The sequence below is a fragment of the Dendropsophus ebraccatus genome, chromosome 12, assembly GCF_027789765.1.
Source record: "Dendropsophus ebraccatus isolate aDenEbr1 chromosome 12, aDenEbr1.pat, whole genome shotgun sequence".
Lineage (NCBI taxonomy): Eukaryota > Metazoa > Chordata > Amphibia > Anura > Hylidae > Dendropsophus > Dendropsophus ebraccatus.
Window position 1 is genome coordinate 24,877,961 of NC_091465.1, and position 27,123 is coordinate 24,905,083.

The following is a 27,123-nucleotide window of genomic DNA, read 5'->3' on the forward strand; positions in this document are numbered from 1 at the left end:
TGTGAGCTGTCATTCATCTATGGGGAATCACTGGTGTGTGTCTAGAAAGGAGTATCCTGAAGTTTGGGGCATAATGGAAACATCACACGTGGAGCCTCCAGCTACCTCCTATTGAATAACTTAAGGCTACAGATAAGGCAATGCAGCCCTGGGGAGTTCTGGAAAACATGGATACAGCCTATGGCTTTATCCATGTTTTTCAGTCAGCCTTAGAGCTGCATCCAACTTCTGCAGCCACTGGTAATCGAATGCTGCACGCTCGGGCTAGGACTGGCCTGAGTGTGCTCAAGATTCTCTACATAAGACATTAGCGGGCAGTCCTTGACTTCAGTACATGCACAGGTCCTTTCATTGCTGGATGATACAGGGGCCATACCTGATACTGCAGCTTAGTGTCATTCAGGTGAATGGGACTACAGGGATCAGCCATTCTGGTATGTACAGGGTTGTATAGATGAAGACATGGAAAAGGCCATGGCTCACTAGTGTGCAGCGGACCCTTCATCGTGCTGATCGGGGGGATCTCAGGGTTCTGGACCTCCATTGATTAAATAGTGGTGACCAATTCTGTCTAAAGGACATGGTTTTTAAAGTGGCAGTAAGGTTTTTGGGTAGATCCAATACTCATTCATATAGTAGGGTCACACACCACACCCTCTTCTACTATATAACATAAGGGACCTATAACTAGGACTAGAGTCCCATTCTACCTTTACATATATAAACCATTATTCGCATAGACAAATAAGTCCATGAGTGTCTAATAAATTGTATAAAACGTCACTCAGTCTCGCTCTTCTTGTTCAACCCGCTGTTAACTTTTTATTGTGCAACAAACAAATATAACAGTTAGTAAAAAATACTTAAAATACAATAATTGTCTATGATCGACAGGAGGCCGCAGGGAGGTTGGTTTCCACACTGCTCCCTCGCTGTAAGTTTTGTTTCCGCTTTGAATCTGAGCGGCTTGGCTGATAAATATGTACGGGGACTTGCACATAACACAACACCTTAATAATTAAAGGGGCTAGAAGAACCGCTTTGTGCCAGAAGCAGCGCTACTCTTGTCCTCAGTTGGGGTGTGGTATTGCAGCTCCTCTTTATTGAAGTGAATGAAGCTGGGTTGTAATACCACCCTCAACCTAAGGACAGGGATGGTGCTATTTATTTTATTTTTTTAAAGAAATTAGCTTTTTTTTTCTGGACATATACTTCAAAGGGTTGGCTATTTTCTCTAGAAGCCACACGGTGCTTGTCTATGGGCCATGTTTAGTATTGCCATTGAGTTTATATGGGGATGTGTAACATCAGACTCATGGGCAAGAATGGAGCCATTTGGGGGGAAAAGGAAATCCCAATTTCCAGTCCTGGACAACACCTTTAGTTATAGTGTGGGAATGGAGACAATGACATAGTGGTTCTCCGTAGGTATCCTACAGCTCTGTACACGTACCCCAGCTTTCTGTGGTCAGTCCTCCTCTTCTTATAATCTTCATATTCCCCTTGTTACCGCTTGCATGCAGATTAAAGGAGATGTAAACAATGCACTGGCTACGCACACAACTCGCTTCCTATATCCTCCTATAGAAGACTAAGGCTACATTCACACATCCGTAGTGCAGCCCGTGACCGCGGACCCGCGGCTGCTGCCCGCACTACGAATGTGCATCTACGGAGCTTCACGGACTACATTGCTGCTTCATTACCATAGCGATAGCGGCCCTGTAAACACGTACGGATGTGTGAATGGGGCCACTGAATACCATGGGTTCTATGTTCTGCCCGCAATTGCGCACAGAACAACGGATGTGTGAATGTAGCCTAAGAAGTCAGTTTTTTTTTATTTATTTTTGTTTTTTTGGCGCCATAAATTATAAATTTATACCCCATCCGAATACATCAATATTGAGTGGTAATCCTAGAATGCACGATTGCCATTGTCTAGCTGTGGAGTGAATCACCTGTAATATTTCCATTAAGGACCAAACTATTGAGGCTAAGCAAGACTGCCGCGCATGGCAGTTGTCCAAAAAAGACGTTGTGTGAACATAGCCTGAGGCCATGTTCACACACTGTATAGGACCGGCCGTTCCGTGACCTGGCCAGGTCATGGAACAGCCGGTCTCATAAAAGATCATCCCGGCCGGTACTGCAGTACCGGCCAGATGATCTTTTGCGCCGTTGAGTTCTCATGCGGGCGCATCAGAACTCCCCACTGCATACTATGGAGCATGCGGCTGGAAACGCTCGCTCCATAGTGTGCACTGACAGGGTTTTCTGCGGCCGCAGAAAACTGACATGTCGGTTTTCTACAGCGCCGCTAGGGATCCCGGCCGGAGTGTATACCATGTGTATACACTCCGGCTGGGATTCCCTCGGCCTGCAGCACAACGTAATTTCTATACCAATCATGGCTATTGCAACAACAGCCGTGATTAGTACTGAACTTACGTTGTGTGAACATGGCCTAATAGTGCAAAAAAAAAATACAACCGCTGCTGCTACCCTTCTGCTCCGCTCTGGTGCCGACTGTCCACGAGCTATATATACCGCTTGTGTATATTTTTCTCATCCAGTCATAGTATTGGAAGTTATAGCCGCCACTCATACACACTATGATTTCCTGGCAAAACCGAATACCAGAACTCGGAGAACAATGCCGCACTATTTCTCTACTTTTTACAGTCATCGGAGCGGTAGGAAAGTTACTGTTGGTAACTTTATTGGTTTCCATTATACCCATTTACCTTTTTAAAGGAAGTACTAAAAGTTCTGCTTTCAGCTCGTTCCGTGAATTTGTATACTGGGTTACAGCTTCAGTCTCGTTAGTGATCTTGGCTGTGTTCCTTTTTGCTCTGGAGTTTCTTCCTCTTGTAACAGATCTCCTTCTTATTTGCGGATATTTACATTTGTAAGAAAACATAAAATCTTAATTTTCTGCTTATTAACCATTATCGTCCATTATCGTCCTAGGCCCATGTTGAAGCAAGTTGTCCATTCTATTATACAGCAGGTAACCAGTCTCTTATGCATTTGACATAAAGGTTAAAGTGGTTTTGCAGCAGAGGCCATCAATAGGGGTCTGGCCCTTGGCAGCCCCACCAATCAGTTGATTAAAGGAGTAATATTGCTCCACCAAGTGCCTAATCCTGTGCATTGTTTATATAGCACAGCTCCATACTTTCAGTAGTGGCCATGCCTGGTACTGCAGCATCACCTGTGCTGAGCTGTTCTGTGTTGTAATACCAGACATAACCACTACTAGTTGTACAGAGCACTGTGGTCCCTTCAATCAGTTGATCAGGAGGAATACCACTCAATCTAATATTAATGGCCCACCCCAGGGACAGAACAGGTATTTTCCAATCCTGGAGAATCCCTTTAAATGGTTGTGTTAGGAACAGTCTGAAGTGGTTATAAAGAGAAATACACAAGTTCATTGTGGTCACTAGATATCACGTTGACCCACAGGGTTGTTAAAATAGGTTATCCCAAGATAATCTCATCTTCTTCTTAAGGCCTAGATGCCCAAGCTCTTCTCCTATGCAACTTCTGCAGAAACGTCCACATAGTAAAGGTTTGTCGTCCTGTAGAGCTTGTGGCTTTCATGTGCCTCTATCCCTGACAGCCTTCATGGCATCTTACTAACCTTCTTTTACCTTGTTCATAGTCTTGAATAACCGTTTACTGATGTTCCTTAAGAGAAAATAAGTATATTGTTAATAGTGGAAATATTTTCATTGACTTGGTGAGTGTGTGTATATATATATATATATATATATATATATATATGTATATATATGTCTATGTGTATACAGCTAAAGTTAACCTATGGGGCTACTCACGTGGGTGTATAAAGGTCATACCTAGATTACAAATGAAGACTACGCTACTTTCCTGCATTAAGTGGATAGAAAATGCCTATTGTCTATGTAGGTCCATAGAGGGAATAAAATACAGATGTATCCATGTTTGCTCTGTATTTCATTCGTATTGCATCAGTATCTCATCTAATTTGGATAATTTTTTTAAAAGTTATTCAATTTCCTGTCCTGAAGACGCCCATCAATACTTTCTGTAACAGTAGAGAATGCAATACTGAAGAAATACGGTAATAGAGTAAGTTGTGCACCAATATGCTTATGTGGAACAGGCCTTAGGCTACATGCAGCATGCATTAGTGTGCTTGAGACCTAAGACTTTTAGGGGGAGATTTATCCAACATGGTGTAAAGTGAAACTGGCTCAGTTGCCCCTAGCAACCAATCAGATTCCACCTTTCATTCCTCACAGACTCTTTGAAAAATGAAAGGTGGAATCTGATTGGTTGCTAGGAGCAACTGAGCCAGTTTTACTTTACACCATGTTTGATAAATCTCCCCCTTAGTATCCAGAACTAAGACTTTTAAAGGAGTACTCCAGAGAAAACAAAAACGAATTCAGCTTCAGCATCAGATTTGCAAATGACCTAATCCTTCCAGTACTTATTAGCTTCTGCATGTCTTGCAGGAAGTGGTATATTCCTTCTAGTCTAACACAGTGCTCTCTGCTGCCACCTCTGTCCATGTCAGGAACTGTCCAGAGCAGGAGATGTTTACTATAGGGATTTGCTGCTACTCTGGACAGTTCCTGTCATGGACAGAGGTGGCAGCAGAGAGCACTGTGTCAGACTGGAGAGAATACACCACTTTCTGCAGTACATACAGCAGCTGATAAGTACTAGGAGATTGGAGATTTTCGAATAGAAGTAAATTACAAATCTCTGGCACTTTCTGGGACAGGTTGATTTGAAAGAAAAATTGCCAGTGACAGGTAGAGTGTTGCTAGACTTATCTTCTTGAAAGGGACAATACTGCAGTACCTTGCATTGTTTCTACTAATAGTATGGTGATGCAAGGAGTAGTAAAAATAAAACATTAAGGAGGCTGGAGGGCCTGTATCAGCACTGCAACCCCTTCTGACAGCTGATCGGACCTACCAGTGCAATATAGATGGCCTATGCAGACAGGCCTGTTTATATAATAATGATACATTACCTCTTTAAAGAGGGTGAACATTTTTCTTTCCCATCAACTGGTGTCAGAAAGTTACACAGATTTGTAATTTACACATTTGCAGGAAGTGGTGTATTCTTTTTCCAGTCTCACACAGTGCTCTCTGCTGCCACCTCTGCCCGCAACAAGAACTGTCCAGATCAGTAGCAAATCCCCATAGAAAACCTCTCCTGCTCTGGACAGTTCCTGACACAGACAGAGGTGGCAGCAGAGAGCACTGTGTCAGACTGGAAAGAATACATCACTTCCTTCAGGGTATGCAGGAAAAGCTTCACTGCCTGACTTTCTCTAATCTCCATTGAGTTGCACTAGACACCACCATTAGAAATCTGCGGAGCACATCTAGTGCGACTGGACAGAGATCACAGCAAGCCAGGCGCTTCTTTCTGCTGGTTCTTACAATTCATAAGGGTCAGAACACTCAGACCTTGACTGAGTTAAACTTTTGTTAGGTCTCTGTGACATGTCAAAAGTTTTACTAAATTTCAGGGACAATTTAAGAAAGTATCACTGTATAACTGTACAGGGGGAAGATGGTTATTGATCTATATATACTGACAAATCTCCACGTTATTACCAACGTTTTTTTATTAAGCTTTTCATGATACCCATAAAAGTTAGATGGCGTCAGACACTTTCCATTGGGTAAGATAATCTGCAGAAGTCACAGTGTCTTCATTTCGAAGGGCTCTTGAATTCCATTTTGCTAAATGCAGGTACGGCTTCATGGCGGGAACCTTCAGCATTTGTCAAGGATACGGCTTGATCCCTAATCATATTGAATGCTGAGCGTAATTGCTTATTGCATTCAATCTGTCTTCTGTTCTCAAGGACGATTCGTAATTTCATACAAAGAGCTTTGCTAAAATCTTCTCACCTTCTCGGCTAAATTCGCTCAATATTATTAAGGTTGGCTGAAGATTTAGATTCACTTGCGTCGATTGTAAATTATTTCTATTTTAAGAGTTTGAGGACTATATACTTTACAGCATAAGAAACAGTTAAAGAACGACCAAGCTGTATGTTATATGTAATGAAACTATTAATTTAGAGGCCAGGCCACACGAGCAATCCCTGTATCTTTTGTGCGGCCATGGAAGTTTCTAGATTACAAGCAGCGTATAAATACCTTCTGCGTTGCTGTGTGATCCGACATCCAACTCTCCGTCTCTCTCTTTCTGCTCGCTGGCGGCGGCCTGAAGATACAGCAGCACAGAGCAGGAAGGGAGAGCTAGACAGCGGGATGCCTGGTCAAGCAGAAGTGCACAAGGTAAGTATGTACTGCTGTGTCATCTGGAAACTGACAGCACGGATATATGCATATCCGTGCTGTCAGTTTCCCTTTGCTATTGGCAAAGGAATACCAAGGAAGATGTGTGGCCGATAATTATACATTTTGAGGCCTGCCCAAAAGATGTGATCAGCCAAGGATCAGCCGTTTTCCCTGTCCGCAGCTTTAAAGCGACTCTGTACCCACAATCTGTCCCCCCTCAAACCGCTTGTACCTTCAGATAGCTGCTTTTAATCCATGATCTGTCCTGGGGTCCGTTCAGCAGGTGATGCAGTTACTGTCCTGAAAAACAACTTTTAAACTTGCAGCCCTGTGCCAAACTGGCATGGCCTAGATTGTGTATGCATTAGGCTGGCACAACCTCTCTGTCCCTCCTCCCTCATCATTCGGAATGCCCCAGGCAGGTATTCTTCTATTCCTCACTTGTCTGAACACTCCGCAGGTGCCTTAACGATCCAGCCCATGTGCAGTGTTCAGACAGGTGATGAATAGGAGAAGATCTCCCTGGGGCATTCCTAATGAAGAGGAGGGTGGGAGGAGGGACAGAGAGGTTGTGCCAGCTTAATGCACACACACTCTAGGCCATGTCAGTTTGGCACAGGGCTAGCAGTTTAAAAGTAGTTTTTTTAGGACAATAACTGCATCACCTGCCGAACGGACAGATCTTGGATTAAAAGCAACTATCTGAAGATACAAGCGGTTTGGGTTTGGGGGGTCAGATTGTGGGTACAGAGTCACTTTAACAAGGGTAGATTATTGGCTGCAGGAACGTTTGTAGCAACACTCCTGGCCGATAATTGGGCTGTGTTAAAGGCCCTTGAAGGAGAAGTCCCATGGAAAAAAAAAAGGTGAGGTGGAGGTGCGGGAACATTATTAACAAACTGTACTTGCCTATCCTCGTGCCTCGTAGTGCTGCTCCTGGGTCCCCTTAGCAGCCACCGGTGTCTCTTCCAGGTGCAATGTCACATGCCCGGGGTAGGACACCACCCCAGTCACTGACCGGCTGAGCAGGCAATTGTACTGCTGGGCAGTGACGTTGCAGCTGGAAGAGCCAGGTACATGACGTACCCACATTCCAGTCGAAATGACATCCAGCAGCCATCAGCAGGAGAGGCACTACAGAGGCAAAGGGTTGGGTTCACTTCTTTACTTCGTTTATTAATTTCCTGCACCCCTGCCGTCTTCCATTTTTTTCAATTTCAAAGGAATTCTCCTTTAAGTTTGCCACAGGTTTTTTTTTTTTTTTTTTAAATCTTCATGCAGAGCAACCCTTCATGCAGAGCAGCTTCCGCCAGGTTCCGTCACCTACCTGGTTGCATCTTAATCTTCCGGCACCGGTTTTTCCCCTCTCCATTCTTATAAACCGGCATAACGCAGATCTTATTCGTGGTTCCTTCTGCCAAGTCTGTTAAATATATACTGTGAGTCTGTGGAGCCACGCTGACCACCGAGGATCGGCCTGCTTCTCGTCTGCACCGTACTTGATAGCCCTGAACTTCTCCATCTGCGGATCCCCATGTGGCCTTCACGGTGTTGGTGCCCTGGTCTTTGAAGTGCAGGTACTTTACCCTTGTGTCGTCTAACAAGAGGAACAAATGTTTATACCTAAGTTTACTTCTGCGTTCTATGATGAATGCTGGAACACACAACTTGGATAAATGCCACCGTTTTGTGTATACAGCTTCTATGCAGAACTATGTGACTTCAGGGTTATAGGCTACAAACAAGCGACACAAGATTCTCACTGGCTCTTTCAAACAATCAATGCTTTATGTTAGACCCTGCAGGAACCCAAACCTGGCTTGTATTTTCCCATTGTCTTCTATTGGCCAAATGAAGTGCATCATGGACTATAGAACCACTTGCAGAGCCATGACTAAGGGCTAGTCAGTCTGAAACATGCCAGCATTTTATCAAATATGAAACAAAGCATTGATTGTTTTAAAGAGCTGTAGAGAATCAAAGTGATTTCTGTATTCGAAGGCCCCAGGGTCCGGGGATCAATCTCACATGCTCTTGGTGTGGCATACATCCTGAGAGACTTTGAGGCTAAGGATTGAAGGATGTGCTGACCTACTACTTTGTTTATACAAGCAAGCTATGCATATGATCCTGGAGTCATATATTAATATCTACATCCATAAGCAACAAGAGAGGATGCAGGGAGTGAAGTAAGGCATGCAGCAGGGTCTGACTACACAAAGTTTGTTTGTAGTCTGTAACCATAGAAACATATAGGTTTGCATAGGATATACACACAAAGGTAGGGGAATTGTAATGTTGGCAAAGTTGCTATTTGGGGTCTAACCATTGGTACCCCAACCAATCATGTCAACAGAGGTTTTCTGTCTCATGAGTTAGGCCACGTTCGTAAAGCATCTGTAACTGCAGGTGCACAATTACAGACCAATTAATTTAAATGGCTACATTTACATGTTGCGTACGTGTTAGTGGGCCATGAGCCGTGCTGCAAGAACAAAAAGGGCAGGTTCTAGTACATGCAATTGTGGCATGGATCACTGTTCTGTGCACTGCAGGACGGGTAAATACAGCTACAGAATGTGTGAATGAGGGCAAAATGGATCGGCAGCATGCTCAGCCTCTGCTACATTCATTTTCTATGAGACTCTAGGAGATAGCCGAGTGATTGGTGGGGGTTCAGATCTCATGGATCAGCTAGTTATAACCCACAATGTGGACAGTTGATACTGTAAACCTATACATAAAAAAAACCCAGAGTCCTAATGTAAATCCTTTATGTCCTTGTAAACATGCGGAATAATTATTTAGCCAAGAACTCTCTCTCTTGTGCTCCCCATACACATAAATGTCCCCTTACACCTTATAGCATGGCTGAATTTAGTATAAATTGTTTGGGCGCCTTTAGACTTTGTTTACACTGGAGATTTCTAATGGAAGCCAAGGTCTTGTGTTTATTCTGCCTTAGGTTCTGCTTTATTTTGGGTGTTCAGTCTCCCATCGATTGCTAGATAAAGTGGGAGAAGAGTGAGGCTGAGCTCTTCACTCTCTGGCCCATTGCAGATGACTGGTGCTATGGTAAATCTATGGAGCCTGTGTTCTGTAATAAGTTGGATAGAGGAGCGAGCTGTGCCCGCTCTTTCTAATGATTGTTGGATGTCTGAATACCCTGACCCAAGCCGATCAAACTTTAACAGGTCTGTAGGACATGTCTGAAGTTTTTAAAGTTTTTTTTTTCAGAAATCAATAGTACAGGCGATTTTAAGAAACTTAAACTTAACTGTAATTAGGTTTATTAGCTGAAAAATGCATTTTTATAATGAAAAAGCAGTTTGAAACTCTCCCCGCTGTCTTTATGGGTATCTATGGAGAGAGGAGGGGTGGAGGGAGATGAGGTACCAAATCTGGACAACAAAGAGTTAATTTACAGCTACATCACCGGGCTATCTCCTCTGAAGTCAGCTCTGACCTCTGAATATGCTTTCACACAAGTCCTGCTATGTAATCCTTTGCTCTCTGCTGGCGACTAATCTCCCTGCTCCCCCTCCCCTCTCCATAGAATAGACAGGGCCCGACTGTGTAAAAGAGTCAAGATTTCCTGAAAATGAGCAGTGGATGAGAGAGAGGAGCGAGGCGGGGGGGGGGGGGGGGGGGGCGGTGGGGGGGGGGGGTGATGGGGGAGACCTAGGGAAAGTCTTTTTGAATGCAGATAATGGCATATTTGCCTAATAAACCCAATTACAAAGTTTCTTAAAATCACATGTACTATTGATTTCTGCAAAAAAACAAACAAACCAGTGACACTTTACACTTTTTATGTCTTTATCTATGTTCCAGTCTGTATTGTGGTTTGTGGTGTGAAAATCTGGATAAATAACATCATCTTAGAGCTTCTGATCAGTTCCCAATGCTTGAAGCCATCACTTACTGTGTGCTGTGCATGCTATGGCAGACAAGGCTTTTTCGCCACCAGATTTAAATATGGCAGACACTGTAACCAGGTAGGTGGTATTGGATTTCAAGTTTTCCAGAACGGTGCTATTAATCCTGCTGTCCACCGGCAGTGTATGTACAGTATTGCTGGGAATTGGTCCGTACTGAATCTCATATCCAGCAATATTGTCAAAACTGGGACCCCAACTCACCCGGAAGCTGTGTGCACTGAGGTCAGAGATCAGGAGGTGAGCTGGAGAAAGCTGTTCTGTAAATTGAACGAAAAAAGGGAATTATTTGTCTAATTCTTACATTTTTTTCAGACCTATAGCTGTCATGTCTCTATTATTACCATAGGGGTGAATAGTGGAATCAGAAAGCTTCTAAGCTGGGCAGACAAGAAGTAGCCATGAAATCAGAGCCCAATCCTGTGCATAGCCATAGAGATGAATGATAAAATTCTATCTGCCTGCAGCCACCACTAGGGGGAGCTGGAGAGCTCACTGTGTACATGTATACCCCTTCACATTTTTGTTGAAGCTGTTGTGCTACTTACCCTCCCGTGTTGAGACGTCAATGCTTTGTGGTGGGATATACTGAATATTGGACTCAGAAAACATAGTGGCTCGGTATTCGGTATCTGGGCTTAAATTACTAAATATCACATTTGTCTGGTCACGGGGCAAAGTCCTTGTAAGTTTCCTCCTTGTATCTGATACTAATACAAGCTCCACTACATAGGGTCCTCGATCTCCAGGCATCCTTGACCAGGCCAGCTGGAAACTTGAAGTTGTAATATCTCGGGCGTATACAGATCTCCTCTGGTCCGGTTCTGGGAAGATAAGCAGAGATGGTTATTTATTCTTTACAGTACTGAAAAGGTCTGCAAATTGCACAAAGTCTCTATTACCACTTTTAGGTATCTGCCCTGTAAGGGTAGGTTCATACTAAGGAACCCGAGCTGAGAATTTCCGACGGATTCCGTAGCTCGTACCCGTTCACGGCCGCACGCCTTTCCGCCGTCTCCATAGACACCACTCTATGGGCAGCCCAATTCCGCTATCCGCCGAAAGAATTGACATGTAAATTCTTTCGGCGGAATGCGGAATCAGCCCATGCATAGAATGGTGTCTTTGGCTCGGGCAGAGGGTCGCGCGGCCGTGAACGGGTATGAGCTACGGAATCAGTCGGAAATTCTCCATTCTGATTCCGTAGTCTGACCCTATCCTTTATTCTTTCGGCGGAATGTGGAATCCGCCTGCGTATAGAATAGTGTCTATGGAGCCGGCGGAAAGGCGCACAACTGTGAACTGGTATGAGCTATGGAATCCGTCAGAAATTCTCTGCTTGGGTTCCATAGTGTGAACCTACCCTAAGTAACTAATCAGCATAAAAACATCATTAGGAATTATTACCAAAGGGAAGAAAAACGATTGTTGACAACCTCCTCAGACTTCTGGCTTCTCAACCAGCTGATAGAAGGGGCTCAGGTGAGTGCTGTGGCTTTTCATTTATCAGACGCAGACCTGTACATATTATAGCAGCTGTGTCTGGGATTGTGGCCCAGTCCCATTGAATTGATCATCAAGGATTATAAAAACAAAACCGCTGCTTTTTTCTAAAAACAGTTCCACTCCCTGTCCACAGGTTTTGTGTGGTATTACAGATCTGCACCATTCACTAAAATGGGACAAAACTGCCATACCACACTCAACCTAAAGGACAAGCGTGGCACTGTTTCTGGAAGTAGGCGCCAATGTTTTTCTAATCCTAGATAACCCCTTTAAGGGAGGAGATGTCCAGCGCAGATTCTAAAGTCCGGCAGGGGCAGGGGGGAGATCTCCCCGTGTCTGCAGTGAGTGGCGGGACAGGCCTCGGGACTCCCACCGGAAGGCATTTTCCCCCGAGTTGTTATGACATCATGACTCTGGAGAGGGGAGGCCGGTCCCAGTCACTGACTGAGCGGCCAGACCATCAGCTGGGTTGTAACGTGTCAGCACCAGAGATCCCAGAGCCCAGCAGGGGTCCCGTGGCCAGTCCTGATGCTCAACACAGGCACACGGAGAGGTTAGTTAGTACTTGTAATCCATTTCCCCCCTACCAGCTGCCGGATTTTAGAATCCGCCAGACTTCTCCTTTAGGGCGGGTTCACACTGAGGATTTCTCGCGGATAAATTCTGCCGAATTACGTCGCTAGAACACGCTCACGGCCTCATGACTTTCCGCCGGCTCCATAGACACCATTCTATGTGCCGGCTGATTCAGCTATCATATATTGATGACCTACACCAGCCATAAATGTTAAGATCCTGGAAAACCCCTTTAACCAGATCAATGAAAAGATCTGTTATTTATTATTTTTCTTAGTCAAAGTAATTATTCGGCCTAAAAAGCCATTTTTTTAAATTTATGTATTTTACTTTAAGACCCTGGGAGAAGTACTCAGCTAAGTTCTTCTCTCACCAGCTCCCTGCGGTCTCTTGCTGCAGGAGATGGGCTCCATAGACTTACTATAGAAGCTGTTGGGCAGTGAAGCACTCAGCTGTGCGCTTCTCCATGCTGTTATCTTATAGTCAGTGGGGGAGACTGGGAGTGAAGTATCCAAGTTCCTCTCTAATGATCAGTGAGGGTGAGAACACCCAGATCTCACTGGAGCAAAACGTTTCACATATTGACATTTGATAGTGACATTTTAGAGTCATTCATTATAATGAACCAACAACGTATAGGAGGTTATACCCACGTACCTGGAAGGGTGGAAACTCTGATATCCTGCTTCAGATTTACCTGGCCCCTGGAATCGGGGATAAAGGTGACCTGGTATACTGTATCTGGGGTTAGGTTGTGTAATATAACACTAGTCTGGTCTCCATATAAAACATTCTGTATGGTCTTGCTTAAGTCCGTCAGTGGTGCGTATTCTAACACATAGCGCCCTGTGTCTCCAGGCAGCTTGGACCAGGATAACTGGACGCTGTTGGACGTTCTTTCCTGAACCTGCAGGTTTCTTGCTTTAATTGGATCTGCAAACATAATAAGAGCCATTATAATGCATGTATATAGTGCCGCCATCTATGACATCTATCAGCTTGTAGCATTGTATCAGGCTGTGCCTATGTTCAGCTGGATACACCTGCATCCACAATTCTGCTGGAACTCAAGTAGCCAATAGACTTCACCCCCCAATAAACTTACCTATCAGAGTAGAGACTTGGATTGTTCCATACTGGACCCCAGACTCATGGATAAGGGAGACTTGGTAGGTGGTATTGGGGGGTAGGTTACTGATCATGACACTGCTCACATCCCCAGACAACGTCTTCTGTAATTTACCCCTTGGATCCAACACAGGGGAGTATTCCACAATGTAGCTTCCCCAGTCCCCAGGAAGCCTGGACCAGGTTAGCAGAAAGCTTGTTGCTGTTATATCGGTGACCTGCAGATGTCTTTCCTCCACTGGATCTAAAGACAAGATGGAGTCATTATTACTCCCCAATATCTAAGGGTCCTATTACACGGAGCGATTTTTAACGATTAACGACCATCGATAAACAATCGCAAACAAGATTGTTTATCGTTAAGCTGAAATCGTTCACCATATTACACAGAACAATAATCGTTAGTTACGATCGTTACCATGATCGTTATTGCGTTCGTTACTACGATAGTGTACTCCTTCTGATCCCAGAAAAACAATGAACAATGTGCAATGACACTGAACGGAACTTAAACGAACGAATGTGGAATTACAGCGAACGATTAGCGAGTGATTAACGATAATTTTAGGTTCAGATCTAAATCAATGATAAGCGAACGATTTTTTGATCGTTGCCTGCAATTACACAGATCGTCCCGTGTTATAGGGCCCTAAGAGGTGTGAGAGCTGTTTTGCACATCCTTTCTTCCCAGAATTCTCTGTGGAGCAGCAATGGTCTGTAATGGTCCCTTTACACGGAGCGATTATCATTCAAATTTTCGCATTTGAGCAATAATCGCTTGTGTAAACGCTGCATACGATCAAGTGACGAGCGATAAATCGTTCATCTTGATCTTTCAACATGTTCTAAAATAGTCGTTGGTCGTTCACTGACAATTCGCAGATGGCTTTGTCTAAACAGTCTTTCAACAATTCGCCCCATTTGTGAGATGGGCTTGAGCGATCTTAGAACGATCGAAACAACTATTTTTTCAAACAACCTATCGTTCCATCTAAACACTAATCGTTAAAAAAAATACATTGTTACTTCGAAATAGTTAATCGTTCGATTGTGCAAATTATCGCTCTGTGTAAAGGGACCATTAGTCTCCACACATCTTTATGATATGCTCTCCTTAAGGAGAGTTAGTACCCCTATGACCCACATCGATAGACCTCTCACTAGCCAGCCAACACCCTGCTCTGCACTGATGAGGGGCAAACACCCTGAAACAGCTATCTGCAGATGGGAAATTTTTCCTTTTGGAGAGATTGTTTGGCTTGGCATAAAATTCCCAGTCAATGTTCTAAGGCTCCTTGATTGAGCCAGACATAAAGGGAATCTGTCAGCACCTTTTCGGCTTCTGAGGTGCTGACATTGTGAGGAAGGTGTGTGTGTGTTAGTGTGTGATGAACAATTTGCGCATGCACCGTAGAGCGTCAGAGCGGCGCAGGTGCACTGTGTGCATTAGCTGAGGGCATAGGCCCCGGCCGGAATTGTTTATCTGGAGCGCATAGAGCCAGGGCGCATGCGCAGTGACAGATGACGTCGCCAGGAGGACCGGAGCCAGCCCGCAATGAATATTCAGGTGAAGCTGGGAGGAGAAAGTAGTTGGGAGGCGGGACAAAGTGCGGCACGAACGCAGCACCATGACTCCTCTTTGACACTTGTGCCTTAAGTAACAGATCAGATTGTGGAAAAAGTACAGCAGCTACCGGAAAAATAAAGGTAACACACACACACCCTCCTCACAATGTCAGCACCTCAGAAGCCGAAAAGGTGCTGACAGATTCCCTTTAACTTGAAGGGACATCTCTTTGCTCAAGAGGTGTGCAAGCTATTTTGCATATCCTTTCTCACCAATATCTAACACAGACTGTTCATAGGATCATGTGACTAGTCCAGAAAGGGTCAAGACTTATCCAATAGCACATTAAAGTTCCCCTGCCACTCAAAAAACCCCAAAACCTTTTAAGATGTCACACAAACATGTCAGAAGTTTTGATTAGTCTGAGACTGGGTCTTCATAGTCTATAGACATCTACCAATCCTTAGATGGGAGAAGCGCTCAGCTACTCTTCTCTCCCCAGTTCGCTGCAATCTATGTCTGGCTGCAGTAGACAGTCTCCGTAGATCCTTAGATGGGAGAAACGCTCAGCCAAACTCTTCTCTCCCCAGCTCACTGCAATTTTCGTCTTACTGTAGGAGACAGTCTCCATAGACTTACAATTAAAGGGGTTATCTAGTGCTACAAAAACATGGCCACTTTCCCCCTACTGTTGTCTTCAGATTGGGTGTGGTTTTGAAACTCAGTAAAAAAAAAATTTAGTGTTAAAGTCTCCACTAGGTGGAGTTATTGAGACCTTCACAGATGCACAGGTGATCAGCTATTATTTCTCTACACGTGGCCTCCTTGCTCACCCAATCGCACTGCATGTGACTAGTGGTCATGGGGTTTCTGGATAGATAAGGTCTATCATGACAGACCTGCATCAGTGTCAGATCTGAAGGATAAGAGAAACAGATTGCTGAACTCAGGGAGACCAGCCAAACAACAACACTGCCGGCTGTTAGTGAAAGCGCTCAATGCAGTGAAGTCCTAGGTGCATTGCCCCCTGGGAAACATGAATATGCAAAAGAGGATCAGAAGGATGCTATTTTTTCGACATGTTGTAGTCATTTAAGCTGATTCACTGTGTCCAGTGGGGGAAAACAGGGTTTTGCCAATGGAAATAGTTGTTGAAAACCAAGGGGGATATATTTGAACATTTCTAGTGTGATTTTCATAGCTAGTTTTGCAAATGGAGAGCGTAGTTGAAAACCAAGAGGGACATATTGAACATTTCTAGTGTGATTTTCATAGCTATAATGCCAACTGTAGGCAACTTTTTGAATTTTTTTTTTTAAATAACTAGTAAGCGCATCATCTGAAGTGCCTGTAGTCCAATATTTATCTCATTTGGAGCAGCAGGACCGTCTGAGGATTTCACTAACCCTGTATATTATATATTTTTTTAATTATTCAATGTCAATTTTCTTCCTATTTTAGGATACAGTACACCAACCTGAAAGAGTGGAAACTGTGATGACTTCAGGATATGCACTGTACTCGGGGATCAATGTGACCCGATAGGTGGTCTTTGATCTTAGGCCACTCACAACCACACTGGTCTCATCTCCATATAGAATATTCTGTTGCCTCATCCCCGGATCAGAAACAGGAGCATACTCCAGAACATAGCGCCCTTCATCTCCAGGCAGCCGGGACCAGGTTAAGATAAACCCAGTGCTGGTGATGTCCCGAGCCTGCAGATTCCTTGTCTGGGTCTGTTCTATAGGGATAGATGAAAATTATCACATATAAGTCACACCTGATCAAGAACGAGAGTGATAGGCTGATCCATCAGATGATGCGGCTTCCATAAGAATACAATGTAAACTAATAGAGATGGTCTGGGATGAGATGGACCTCAAAGACGGTGGGAAAAACCTTTCCAGGTGACTACCCCATGAAGAAGCCAAGAGTATGCAAAGCTGTCTTGTGGACCAATCCCATGAATGACATGGTGGTTGGAGGGTATGGAGAAGACATACACATGGCACCTTACCTGGGAGGGTAGTGATCTCTATGTTCTGCTGCTGGATGTACTGCAGGTTGGATTCTGGAATAAAGGTGATCTGATAGGTGGCACTGGGTGTGAGGTTTCCAATGTCAAGATGGCGCTCACCATACAATGTTTTTTGAGATTTGACATCTGGTTGGGAAGCCAGTGCATAGTACACATAGTATATTCCTGTATCGCCTTCTAATCTGGACCAGGTTAAATGAAGACTCTTTGAGGTGATCTCATGGATTTGTAGATTTCTTGCTTGAATCATGTCTGTAATAGGAAAGAAGTGGCTTAGGCTAATCCTGCACATCTTTCGTAGGTCCCCCAGGAGCTGCAGGATTTTTGTGGATGTCCATTGATCTCAACAGACATGCTAGTTCCAGAATGGGATCCACTGTAGCTTTGAGAGTGAAGGGACCCCAAGAATTACCTCAAAATGCATTAATCAAATCAACTGGTGCTAGAAAGTTATACAGATTTATAAATTACTTTTATTTAAAAATCTAAAGTCTTCCAGTACTTATCAGCTGCTGTATGTCCTGCAGGAAGTGATGTATTCTTTTCAGTTTCACACAGTGCTCTCTGCTGCCACCTCTGTCCATGTCAGGAACTGTCCAGAGTAGTAGAGGTTTTCTATGGGGATTTGCTGCTGTTCTGGACAGTTCCTGACATAGACAGAGGTGGCAGCAGAGAGCACTGTGTCAGACTGGAAAGAATACACCACTTCCTGCAGTACATACAGCAGTTAATAAGTATGGGATGACTTGAGTTTAGATTAGACTGATACTTGTGGTCCCACTGTCACAATAAACCATTCTTTGTCATTAGGTACTGTGCATTCTTACAGCAGACCCTTATTCATAACTATAGAAAAAAAAAGGATATCCTACCTGGTAGAGTGGAGACCGGGAGAGTCTGAGATTGTGAAGCCTCCATCTTGGATTCTGGAGTAAATGTGACCTGGTAGGTTGTGTTTGGTGTTAAACCACTGACCACACTGCTCAGGTCTCCATACAACGTCTTCCTTGTCTTTCTCCATGGATGAGATAGTGGATAATAATCTAGAAAGTAACGTCCTATATCACCTATTAACCTGGACCAGGTGGCATTGAAACTGGTGGATGTGATATCATGAATCTGTAGGTTTCTTGCTTGGATATAATCTGAAGAACAGACATTAGGAGTGTCATATATATATATATATATATATATATATGTACTTATATATATATGTACAATATATATGTACTTTATTTGCCCAAACCTCCCCACCAATCTATCATTCTAGGGAACACAGGAGTTTAGGGGTGCAACTGCATTATCTAAAGGTGCATTCAAAGTTATATTATCTAATATTCCAATATTAAATGGACACTATAATTTCAAACAGGTTCCCTGTGTGATTTCTAATACTTGGGGCAAACTTCCAGCAGATGTGGTTGGTAAATCTACAATAACTGAATGTAAACCTTCCTAGGATAAACAAAAGATAATAATAACATAAGAGCAGACTAGCTGCACCAGGTGGACTCTATGTTCATATCATCGGCAGTTCAGTGCTTAGTGTAACCCCTTCCTTGCTGTGCTGCTATTCTTTTTCTTCACTTTCTGCTTACGTAGCATCTTGCAAACTGAGGGGGCCAGCACCCCCTTCTCCCTGCACCAGACATCTATAATACTGTACTGTAATTCATCCCCCAGCACAGTGCCAGCCTATTCAGTCTAGTACACCTAAAGTGTCATTGCCAATTGGAAAAACGTTTGACACATCATGTCAAAAGTTTGCATTGGCCCAGGTCTGAATGTTCAGGCCTGTACTGATCAGGAGAACAAGCGGGGAATAGATCACACTGCACTCCCGCTCTGTCAGAAAAAAAAGAAAAAAAAAGAAAAAGGGCTCAGAATGGAAGTCTATGAAGCTAGATTTTTTTTTATCTTACACAGAGAGCGGGGAGAGGACACACTGCAACTAGAGATGAGGGAACCTGGAGCATGCTCGAGTCGATCCGAACCCGAACTTTCGGCATGTGATTAGCGGTGGCTGCTGAAGTTGGATAAAGCCCTAAGGCTATGTGGAAAATATGAATATAGTCATTGGCTGTATCCATGTTTTCCAGACAACCTTAGAGCTTTATCCAAGTTCAGCAGCCGCAGCTAATCAAATACCGAACGTTCGGGTTTGGATCGACTCAAACCCGAACCCGGTTCGCAACACATCCTCTCTTTCTCTTCTCTTGACCGGTACGGGCCTGATCTCGGACTAATCAAAACTTTTGCCATGTCTCTATGACATGTCAAAAGTTTTCCCAAACGACAAGATCTAGTTCTATCCCCTGAAATGTAGATAATAAGAAATAACTCAGAGACTCAGTGGCTGAAAAACAGCAAAGAGAACACATTCCTCCCAGTGGCAGGCCGATTATTGGAGCAACATACTTTACTATAAGTAAAGGCCAAAAGAACTAAGAACAGGGATGTACACAGGATACCTGGGAGAGTGGACACCTGGATTGTTTCAGGCTGAATATTCGGGTCATTGGAATCGGGTAGCAGGGAGACCCAGTAGGTGGTATTTGGAGTTAAAGCACTGAGGATTATACTGGTCTCCTCCACCGACGTCATCTTCTGTAACTTTCTCCTTGGGTCAGACAATGGTGAATACTCCACAAGATATGTCCCTGTATCTCCAGATAACTTTGACCAAGTCAACAAGAAGCTTGTGGTTGTTATATTCAGGGCCTCCAGGTTCCTTTCTTCTCTTACTTCTGGAACAGGGAAAGGTTCTGGTTAGAGATCTAATAAATTCAATAGGGGAGATTTATCAAACATGGTGTAAAGTGAAACTGGCTCAGTTGCCCCTAGCAACCAATCAGATTCCACTTTTCCTTTTCCAAAGTGTCTGTGAGGAATGAAAAGTGGAATCTGATTGGTCGCTAGGGGCAACTGAGCCAGTTTCACTTTACACCATGTTTGATAAATTTCCCCCAATGTTTCTACCTAACTTAATAGTTTGCCCTGGCAAGCTTCCCCTTGTCTGTATGTCCAACCAGAGAATAGAGATGTCATAGAGGGTGGTCTCTGCTAGCCAGACAAGCCACTAAGAAAAAGCATTGCCCACTTGGGCAGACTGTGTTCAGCCTTGTAGACCACGGACCTCTATTCATTAGATGACATTGCATTATTATGAGCACTTCTACATCCGTACATTAATTTTACCTTGTAGAGTAGAGACTTGTATGGTTTGAGGCAGGAAATACTCAAAATTTGACTCTGGCTTCAGGGTGACCTCATAGGGGGTATCTGCAGTTAAACCTGTAATTTCTAAACCTGTTTGATCACCATGCAGATTATGCCGCACACTCTTCCTTGGATCAGATACTGGGGCGTATTCCAATATATAATGTCCTGTATCTTTGGTCAGTAATTTTGGCCAGGTGAGCCGGAAGCTGGTTGTTGTTATATCCAGAGCTTGCAGTCTCTTTGCACGAATCAGCTCTGAAATATGATAATACATTTTAGATAGATACACAGATAGATAGAGAGATAGACAGACAGATAGATAGATTTGCATAAATACAAATAAAAATATATCAACATTATATAAAGCCCCTGTATTCATAGAAATAGCCGTTACAGCTGCAGTACCTTAAAAGAGACACAAGATGGCAGCATTGTATCTGTTTTAAATTGCCTGCTCAGCTAGAGAAGAGGCTGCTGTAAAGCTCCAAGATCTTGTACACACTATATAATAAATATTACTGGAAAGAGTTTCAGAGAAAAAAAAAAACATATTAAAAAAGAAAAAATATATATTACTGGATGCAGAATTTGTTTGTTACGTGCCTGGAGCTCCTATATTTCTCATATTTTATATAATTTTGAGCTGGATCCTACTTAGTTTGACCCTATATTATCCTGACTATATAAATTTTTTTATTAAAATATAGTGATAATTCCTTACTCTCCCTATCTATAGGACCCCATTCATGTGGTGGATGCAACAGTAGTGTCTTTGATTCAACTATTGGGCTTAGTGAACTATGGAGGAACAGGGAGGTACAGTATAAAACATAGCATGTCGTGCAGTATAATATATATATAAACTATGGAGCCCATGGGTGACATATCTTACTGAACACCTATACAATGGACTAGGTCAGTGTTATTTCCTGGCATGTAAATGACACCCTTTTGGCATATGTTTGACAGTGGGCTTGTTAGTATATACAGCGAATGATCACTGCAGTAGGGACATCGACTCAATAATAGATTGGTCATGTGGTATGATGTTATTGGCCATGGCATATCAGCGGGAAGCTGTTCCTGATGCATTGATCATTCAGTGTATGTAAGGAGCCATATTGGTTTTATGGTGGGTGACACAGCTATAGAAGGCTGGTGCTGTAATAGAGAAGTAAACCCATATGACTGCACAGATGGCCCAACCAAAGCCTATAGACTCAGGTGACGCACGGCCATGAGCCTCTCTGTCTGCTGTGACTCAGGAGGGTCTGTATTTAGCTGGATCCTGGTCTTGCCGTGTCACAGACGTCTCATCGCGAGCCAACGGTATAAATATCATCTCTGGATCAGGTAACTACAGGCGTGTCTGCATTACTCAGGTCTAAAGATAAAATCGCTGAATAATTAAGATCTGACACTTCTAAGAGGTCTAAACATAGAAATAGATAGAAAGGATAAAAACATAGTAAATACCTAATGCTACGTTTACACGGAACGATAATTGGCCCGATCGTAGGATTAACGATGACGGAGTGACGATTTTTTTTCAAAACCATCAGCGTTTAGACGGTACGATACATCGTACGGAAATCCGTTTTGCGATTGCTTAAAGCCTATCTCACACATTGGTTAAATCGGCGAACGACTGTTTACACGGAACGATCTGCAAATTTTTTGCAAACGATCATCAACGATTTGAGAACTTGTTGAAAGATCAAGATGAACCATTTCTCGCTCGTCGTTTGATCGTTCGCTGCGTTTATACGTACGATTATCGTTCGAATTCGATATTTATCGTGCGAATTTGCACGATAATCGTTCCGTGTAAACGCAGCATAAACCCCCCCATAAAACTAACTCTGGCCATATCTATAAGGTAGCTGCAGGCTTAGGGTCCATTTACACAGAAAGATTATCTGACAGATTATCTGACAAAGATTTGAAGCCAAAGGCAGGAATAGATTTGAAAAGAGGAGAAATCTCCAGTTTTCCTTTATGACCTGATGTCTGTTTATAGTCTGTTTCTGGCTTTGGCTTCAAATCTTTGGTAGATAATCTGTCAGATAATCTTTCTGTGTAAATGGACCCTTAAAGCGATTGTCCAGCAAAGACTGCTGTAAAAATGAAGAAAAGGGATAGTCACCTGCCACGATCTCCTACAGACTCCTGGCTGAGCGCCATAATGGATACTTTACACATACACTGGCCATAGTGGTGACCAGGGATTGGCTGCTGAGTGAACATGTCCTCACTCACACACTAGGCAGGGCCAGACAACTCCTTGAACAATATCAGCGGACAGCTTTCTCCCATTAGGGTACGTTCACACTTACCGGATCCGCAGCATATTTTCTGCTGCGGATCCGCAGCAGATTTTATTTAAATAACTGAACACAGCATCAAATCTGCACCATCAAATCTGCTGCAGATCTGCTGCGGATCCTATAGGTGTGAACGCACCCTTGAAAGGTTTTTCCTGGCAAAATGGACTGATGTGCTATTCACAGGATAGATTATCAGTCACTGATGGGGGGTGGAAGTGGATTCTGCTGAAACCTGGCACCTGCGCTGATCAGATCAGGAGCTGAACTGCAGTTACAAATTGACATCACCACCGCTACACAAAGAACAAGAGGTTGAAGGGGTAGTCCAGCAAAAATCTTTTTTTCTTTCAAACTAACTGGTTTCAAAAAGTTATATAGATTTGTAATTTGCTTCTATTTAAAAAATCTCTAGTCTTCCAGTACTTCTCAGCCTCTGTATATCTGCCAGGAAGTGGTGTATTCTTTCCAGTCTGACACAGTGCTCTCTGCTGCCACCTCTGTCCATGTCAGGAATTGTCCAGAGCAGGAGAGGTTTTCTATGGAGATTTGCTACTGCTCTGGACAGTTCCTGACATGGACAGAGGTGGCAGCAGAGAGCACTGTGTCAGACTGGAGAGAATACACCACTTCCTGGCAGATATACAGCAGCTGATAAGTATGGGAAGACTTGAGATTTTTAAATAGAAACAAATTACAAATCACTTTCTGAAATCAGTTGATTTAAAAGAAAATGATTTTAGCTAGATAACCCTTTTATGGGGGTGGTGGAGTGGTTCTAGGCAATACTTTGCCAACAATGTGTGACCCTTCTCTCCACCGACATCATCTGTTGGTGAAGAGTTGGATGACCTCTGTATACCTTATAATGCTTATACTTATACTTATACAGCTCTGGTTCAGCTCCAATTCCATCCCAACCAATCACTGGCTGCAGTGGTGTCCTGTCTCAGCCAATGACTTTTAAGATCAGTTCCATTGAAGTGACAGGGAGTGACACTGATTTTGCAAGGAATTATAGTAGGATAAGCCCCACATAAACAAAATTTATGTTTATTAGGATTAGGCTATGAAATAGTGATATATCCAGGGCTGACCGTATGCTGGAGGGGCAATCATGTATAGTTTCTTCTGTTAATGTCGCCCCAAAATATTATCTAAGGGTGCGTTCAAGCGTACAGGATCCGCAGCAGATTTGGTGGTGCAGATTTGATGCTGTGTTTAGTTATTCAGATGAAACCTGCTGCGGATACGCTGCGAATACGGTACGTGTGAACATACCCTAAAAATCCTACTTATACAGATTAGAGCTAAGACTTAGCAAAAAAAAAAAAGTTTTCATAAAGGTACCTAAATTACAAGGGTTTTCCAGTATTAGACAAAGCACAGATACATTCTTGCAAAACAGCGCCACACCTGTCCTCGGGTTGTGTGTGATATTACAATTCAGCTCCATTCACTTCAATAGAACTGAGCTGCAAAACCTATACCCAAACTAAGGAGAGCAATGGTACTGTTTCTGGAGGGGCCATGTGTTTGTAAGCCTGGACAACCCCTTGGAAATGCAGCATAGGCCCAGCATAACAGCATTATACAGCTACTAGGCAAAGCGAAAATATAATTAAAGGGGTTGCTTTCTTAAAAAAGAAACAAAAGAAACAAACCAACGCTATACCTGTACCCAGGTTGGATGTAGTATTACTACTTGGCTTCATATGCCTTAATAGAACTGAGCTGCAATACCACACACAAACTGAGGACAAGAGTGGTGCTGTTTCTGGAAGAATGCAGCTATGTTTTTTACTCCTGTACAACACCTTTAATATTGGATCAGGCAATGGATTGCCATAACAACCTTTAGCAGTCTTGTACACCTGAGACCCCTAATGCTACATATTTAAATGATTTCTAAGACGACCTTTTTAGAAGTGATCAGCATTATAAATTAAAAAGTTGACCAAAGAACAACCCGATTCCTCTTTATATTCTCTATCCCTGCTCTGGTAGCCTTCTCCTCCATGCACTGAAATGTGAGGTGGCTCCACGTACCAATGATTAAGTCCCGCAGTTCCTTTGTAATGATCCCTAGATCATCCTTATCAACAAACTTCAGGTATTTCTCATCGGGTTCACTGGCTGCAGCAGATAACTCCTGGAAATTTCCTCGACCAGTTGTGGAAATAATAAATACTGATACTCCCATGTCCTTGAGAAGCTTCATTGGTCCGGAGATGTCATCGGTGGACAATCCATCTGTCACCCAAACCAGAACCTTTGGGACATCAGCCCTAGAACCAAAGTCTTCTGCTTTTAGATTCTTCTTCACATAGTCTATAGCTTTTCCTGTATTTGTATCTCCCATTCGTTGCCTTATATTCTGGATGGCTTTTTGGACATCCTTACTGGAACTGTATTGGTTCAGGGAAAATTCCAGTGTAGGATCGGTGCTGATCTGAACCACGCTAGCCTGAACGTCCTGTGGACCAAACTTGAAAGGTTGGAGAAGATCCCCAATGAAATGTTTGACTTTGGAGAACTCATCGTAGGTGACGCTTCCTGAGCTGTCCAGCAGGAAGTATAGGTCGCCTTCTGAATCTGGGATGAAACTGGATCGATCTGAAAAGAAAAAATATATTCATTTACATACAGATCAAAACTTGAAATGACAATTTTTTTTCTGGGACAAACCATCTCCCTTAAAGGGGTATTGCTTTCACTTAAACTTTTGTTAGGCGATAAGGAATGCAAAAGAAAGCAAATTTACAAATGTTTGTCATTAGCAAAATTGCTTTCTTTTAAAGTTTGGCCTCTTTTTCTACCTATATAGTTGTCAGCTCATTGCCTAGGTTCCTGACCACCACCCTCACTGCTGAGAAAGATGGTCGAGATGAGACGCCAGTTGGGTGGTCAGGACCTTGGGGAGCGGTAAGTATAGTTTATTCCCCCTCCACTGTCTCCGACTGAGCTTACAAATGTCTCCAGGGCTTTGATTGTCCATTGTCCCTGGAGACGTGTTTCAGGTCAGCACTGCTGCAACCCGTCTCCAATGCCATGCTGAGTTGAGTTCTTTGCAAGATGGGACAATCTCTTTAATACCAACCCAAGTGGGGTCATGATGGTAAGCAGTTGGACCCTGACACCTGAGGGGACACCTATGTAACATAAGACACTAGTATTATAAGTGGGGGACGCTCTTACTGATATGCAATGGTGCTCAAGAACTTCAAGTTATACCTAACTAGTGATGAGCGAATAGTGAGATATTCGTATATTTAATATCCGTACGATCCCATTCGATCCCATTAAAGTCTATGGGAACAAGTATTCGATTAGTGAAAAACATCTATTTGACCATTTGGAGGGTGAAACCGGAAGCTGGGGGATTTCAACGCTTATCGAATATTCGCGGGATATTCGTACGAATATCGAATATTCGAATATCTCACTATTCAGTCGAATATCTATTCGATCGAACAGTATTCGCTCATCACTATACCTAACATTAAGATGTGGCCATGTTCCAGGTCATATCAATACTTGACCCCTAGAGCCCTACCTCTAGGTCCATAGATAAGTCTGTTATCTCATTAAAAGCTGAACTTCACACTTTATACTTTGGGAATGGTCTGAATGTCTCAAAAATTGTCACTAGAACAAAAAAATACGATGGCTTCAAGTGTTGGACCCCCATTGAATTTTAAAGACTGCACAGGACAGAAGGGAAACGTTGCACCAAATGATCCCTCCATTCTTGTGTGTGACCCTTCATTTTTTTTAGTTGTCTGCAAGATTGGACTGGACTACCTTAAGGCCACCTTCTCAAGATGATTTAAGACAAGGGCCCACCATCCAGCTATACAGATCACATGGGTGTATCCTTACATTTTATTGTGCATTCTGCTGGACCTCAGAAGTCCCCTTGTTAGAGTCAACCAAACCTGCCAACTTTGATGGGTATGGCTGGTTGTTTTAAGGGGGCTGCCCGGGTAATCGCTGAATCATCCAGGCAGACCATAGGAGATATCAGTGGTCAGATCTTTGCTATCTAAAGGTCCATTTACACAGAAAGATTATGTGACAGATTATCTGCCAAAGATTTGAAGCCAAAGCCAGAAACAGACTATAAACAGAGATCAGGTCATAAAGGAAAGCCTGAGATTTCTCCTCTTTTCAAATCCATTCCTGGCTTTGGCTTCAAATCTTTGGCAGATAATCTGTCACATAATCTTTCTCCCTAATCGTTGGTCTTTCAACATGTTGCAAGACAACGACAGACAACGATCAACCGACATCGTCCATGTCGGCTGATTGTTGTCTTCTATGACACAAGATGATTATCGTCCAAACGATAATTTTGTGTAATAGCACCTATAGAGTGTTTGGCTAATAGTTGTCTCTTCTGACCCCCCTATACACATGCAATTGAATGGGGAAAGCTGCTCCAAGACGATCACATATGTTAAAGGGGTTATCCAGCGCTACAAAAACATGGCCA

General features: G+C 43.2%; 1 protein-coding gene across 1 annotated transcript in view; it reads right to left on the reverse strand.

Moving 5' to 3' along the window:
• Positions 1 to 796: 796 nt before the first annotated feature.
• Positions 797 to 27,123, reverse strand: part of VWA1 (von Willebrand factor A domain containing 1) — a 66,621-nt gene continuing 40,294 nt past the window's right edge. The window contains exons 2-13 of the mRNA XM_069947502.1: positions 24,678 to 25,244; positions 20,281 to 20,559; positions 19,554 to 19,829; positions 17,955 to 18,227; positions 17,062 to 17,334; positions 16,519 to 16,785; positions 13,452 to 13,718; positions 13,004 to 13,279; positions 10,813 to 11,088; positions 10,252 to 10,524; positions 7,654 to 7,923; positions 797 to 3,696 (exon numbers count right to left, since the gene is read on the reverse strand). Coding sequence (XP_069803603.1) covers positions 3,665 to 3,696; positions 7,654 to 7,923; positions 10,252 to 10,524; positions 10,813 to 11,088; positions 13,004 to 13,279; positions 13,452 to 13,718; positions 16,519 to 16,785; positions 17,062 to 17,334; positions 17,955 to 18,227; positions 19,554 to 19,829; positions 20,281 to 20,559; positions 24,678 to 25,244 — 3,329 coding nt within the window. The 3' untranslated portion in view covers positions 797 to 3,664. The remainder of the gene's footprint in view (positions 3,697 to 7,653; positions 7,924 to 10,251; positions 10,525 to 10,812; positions 11,089 to 13,003; positions 13,280 to 13,451; positions 13,719 to 16,518; positions 16,786 to 17,061; positions 17,335 to 17,954; positions 18,228 to 19,553; positions 19,830 to 20,280; positions 20,560 to 24,677; positions 25,245 to 27,123) is intronic.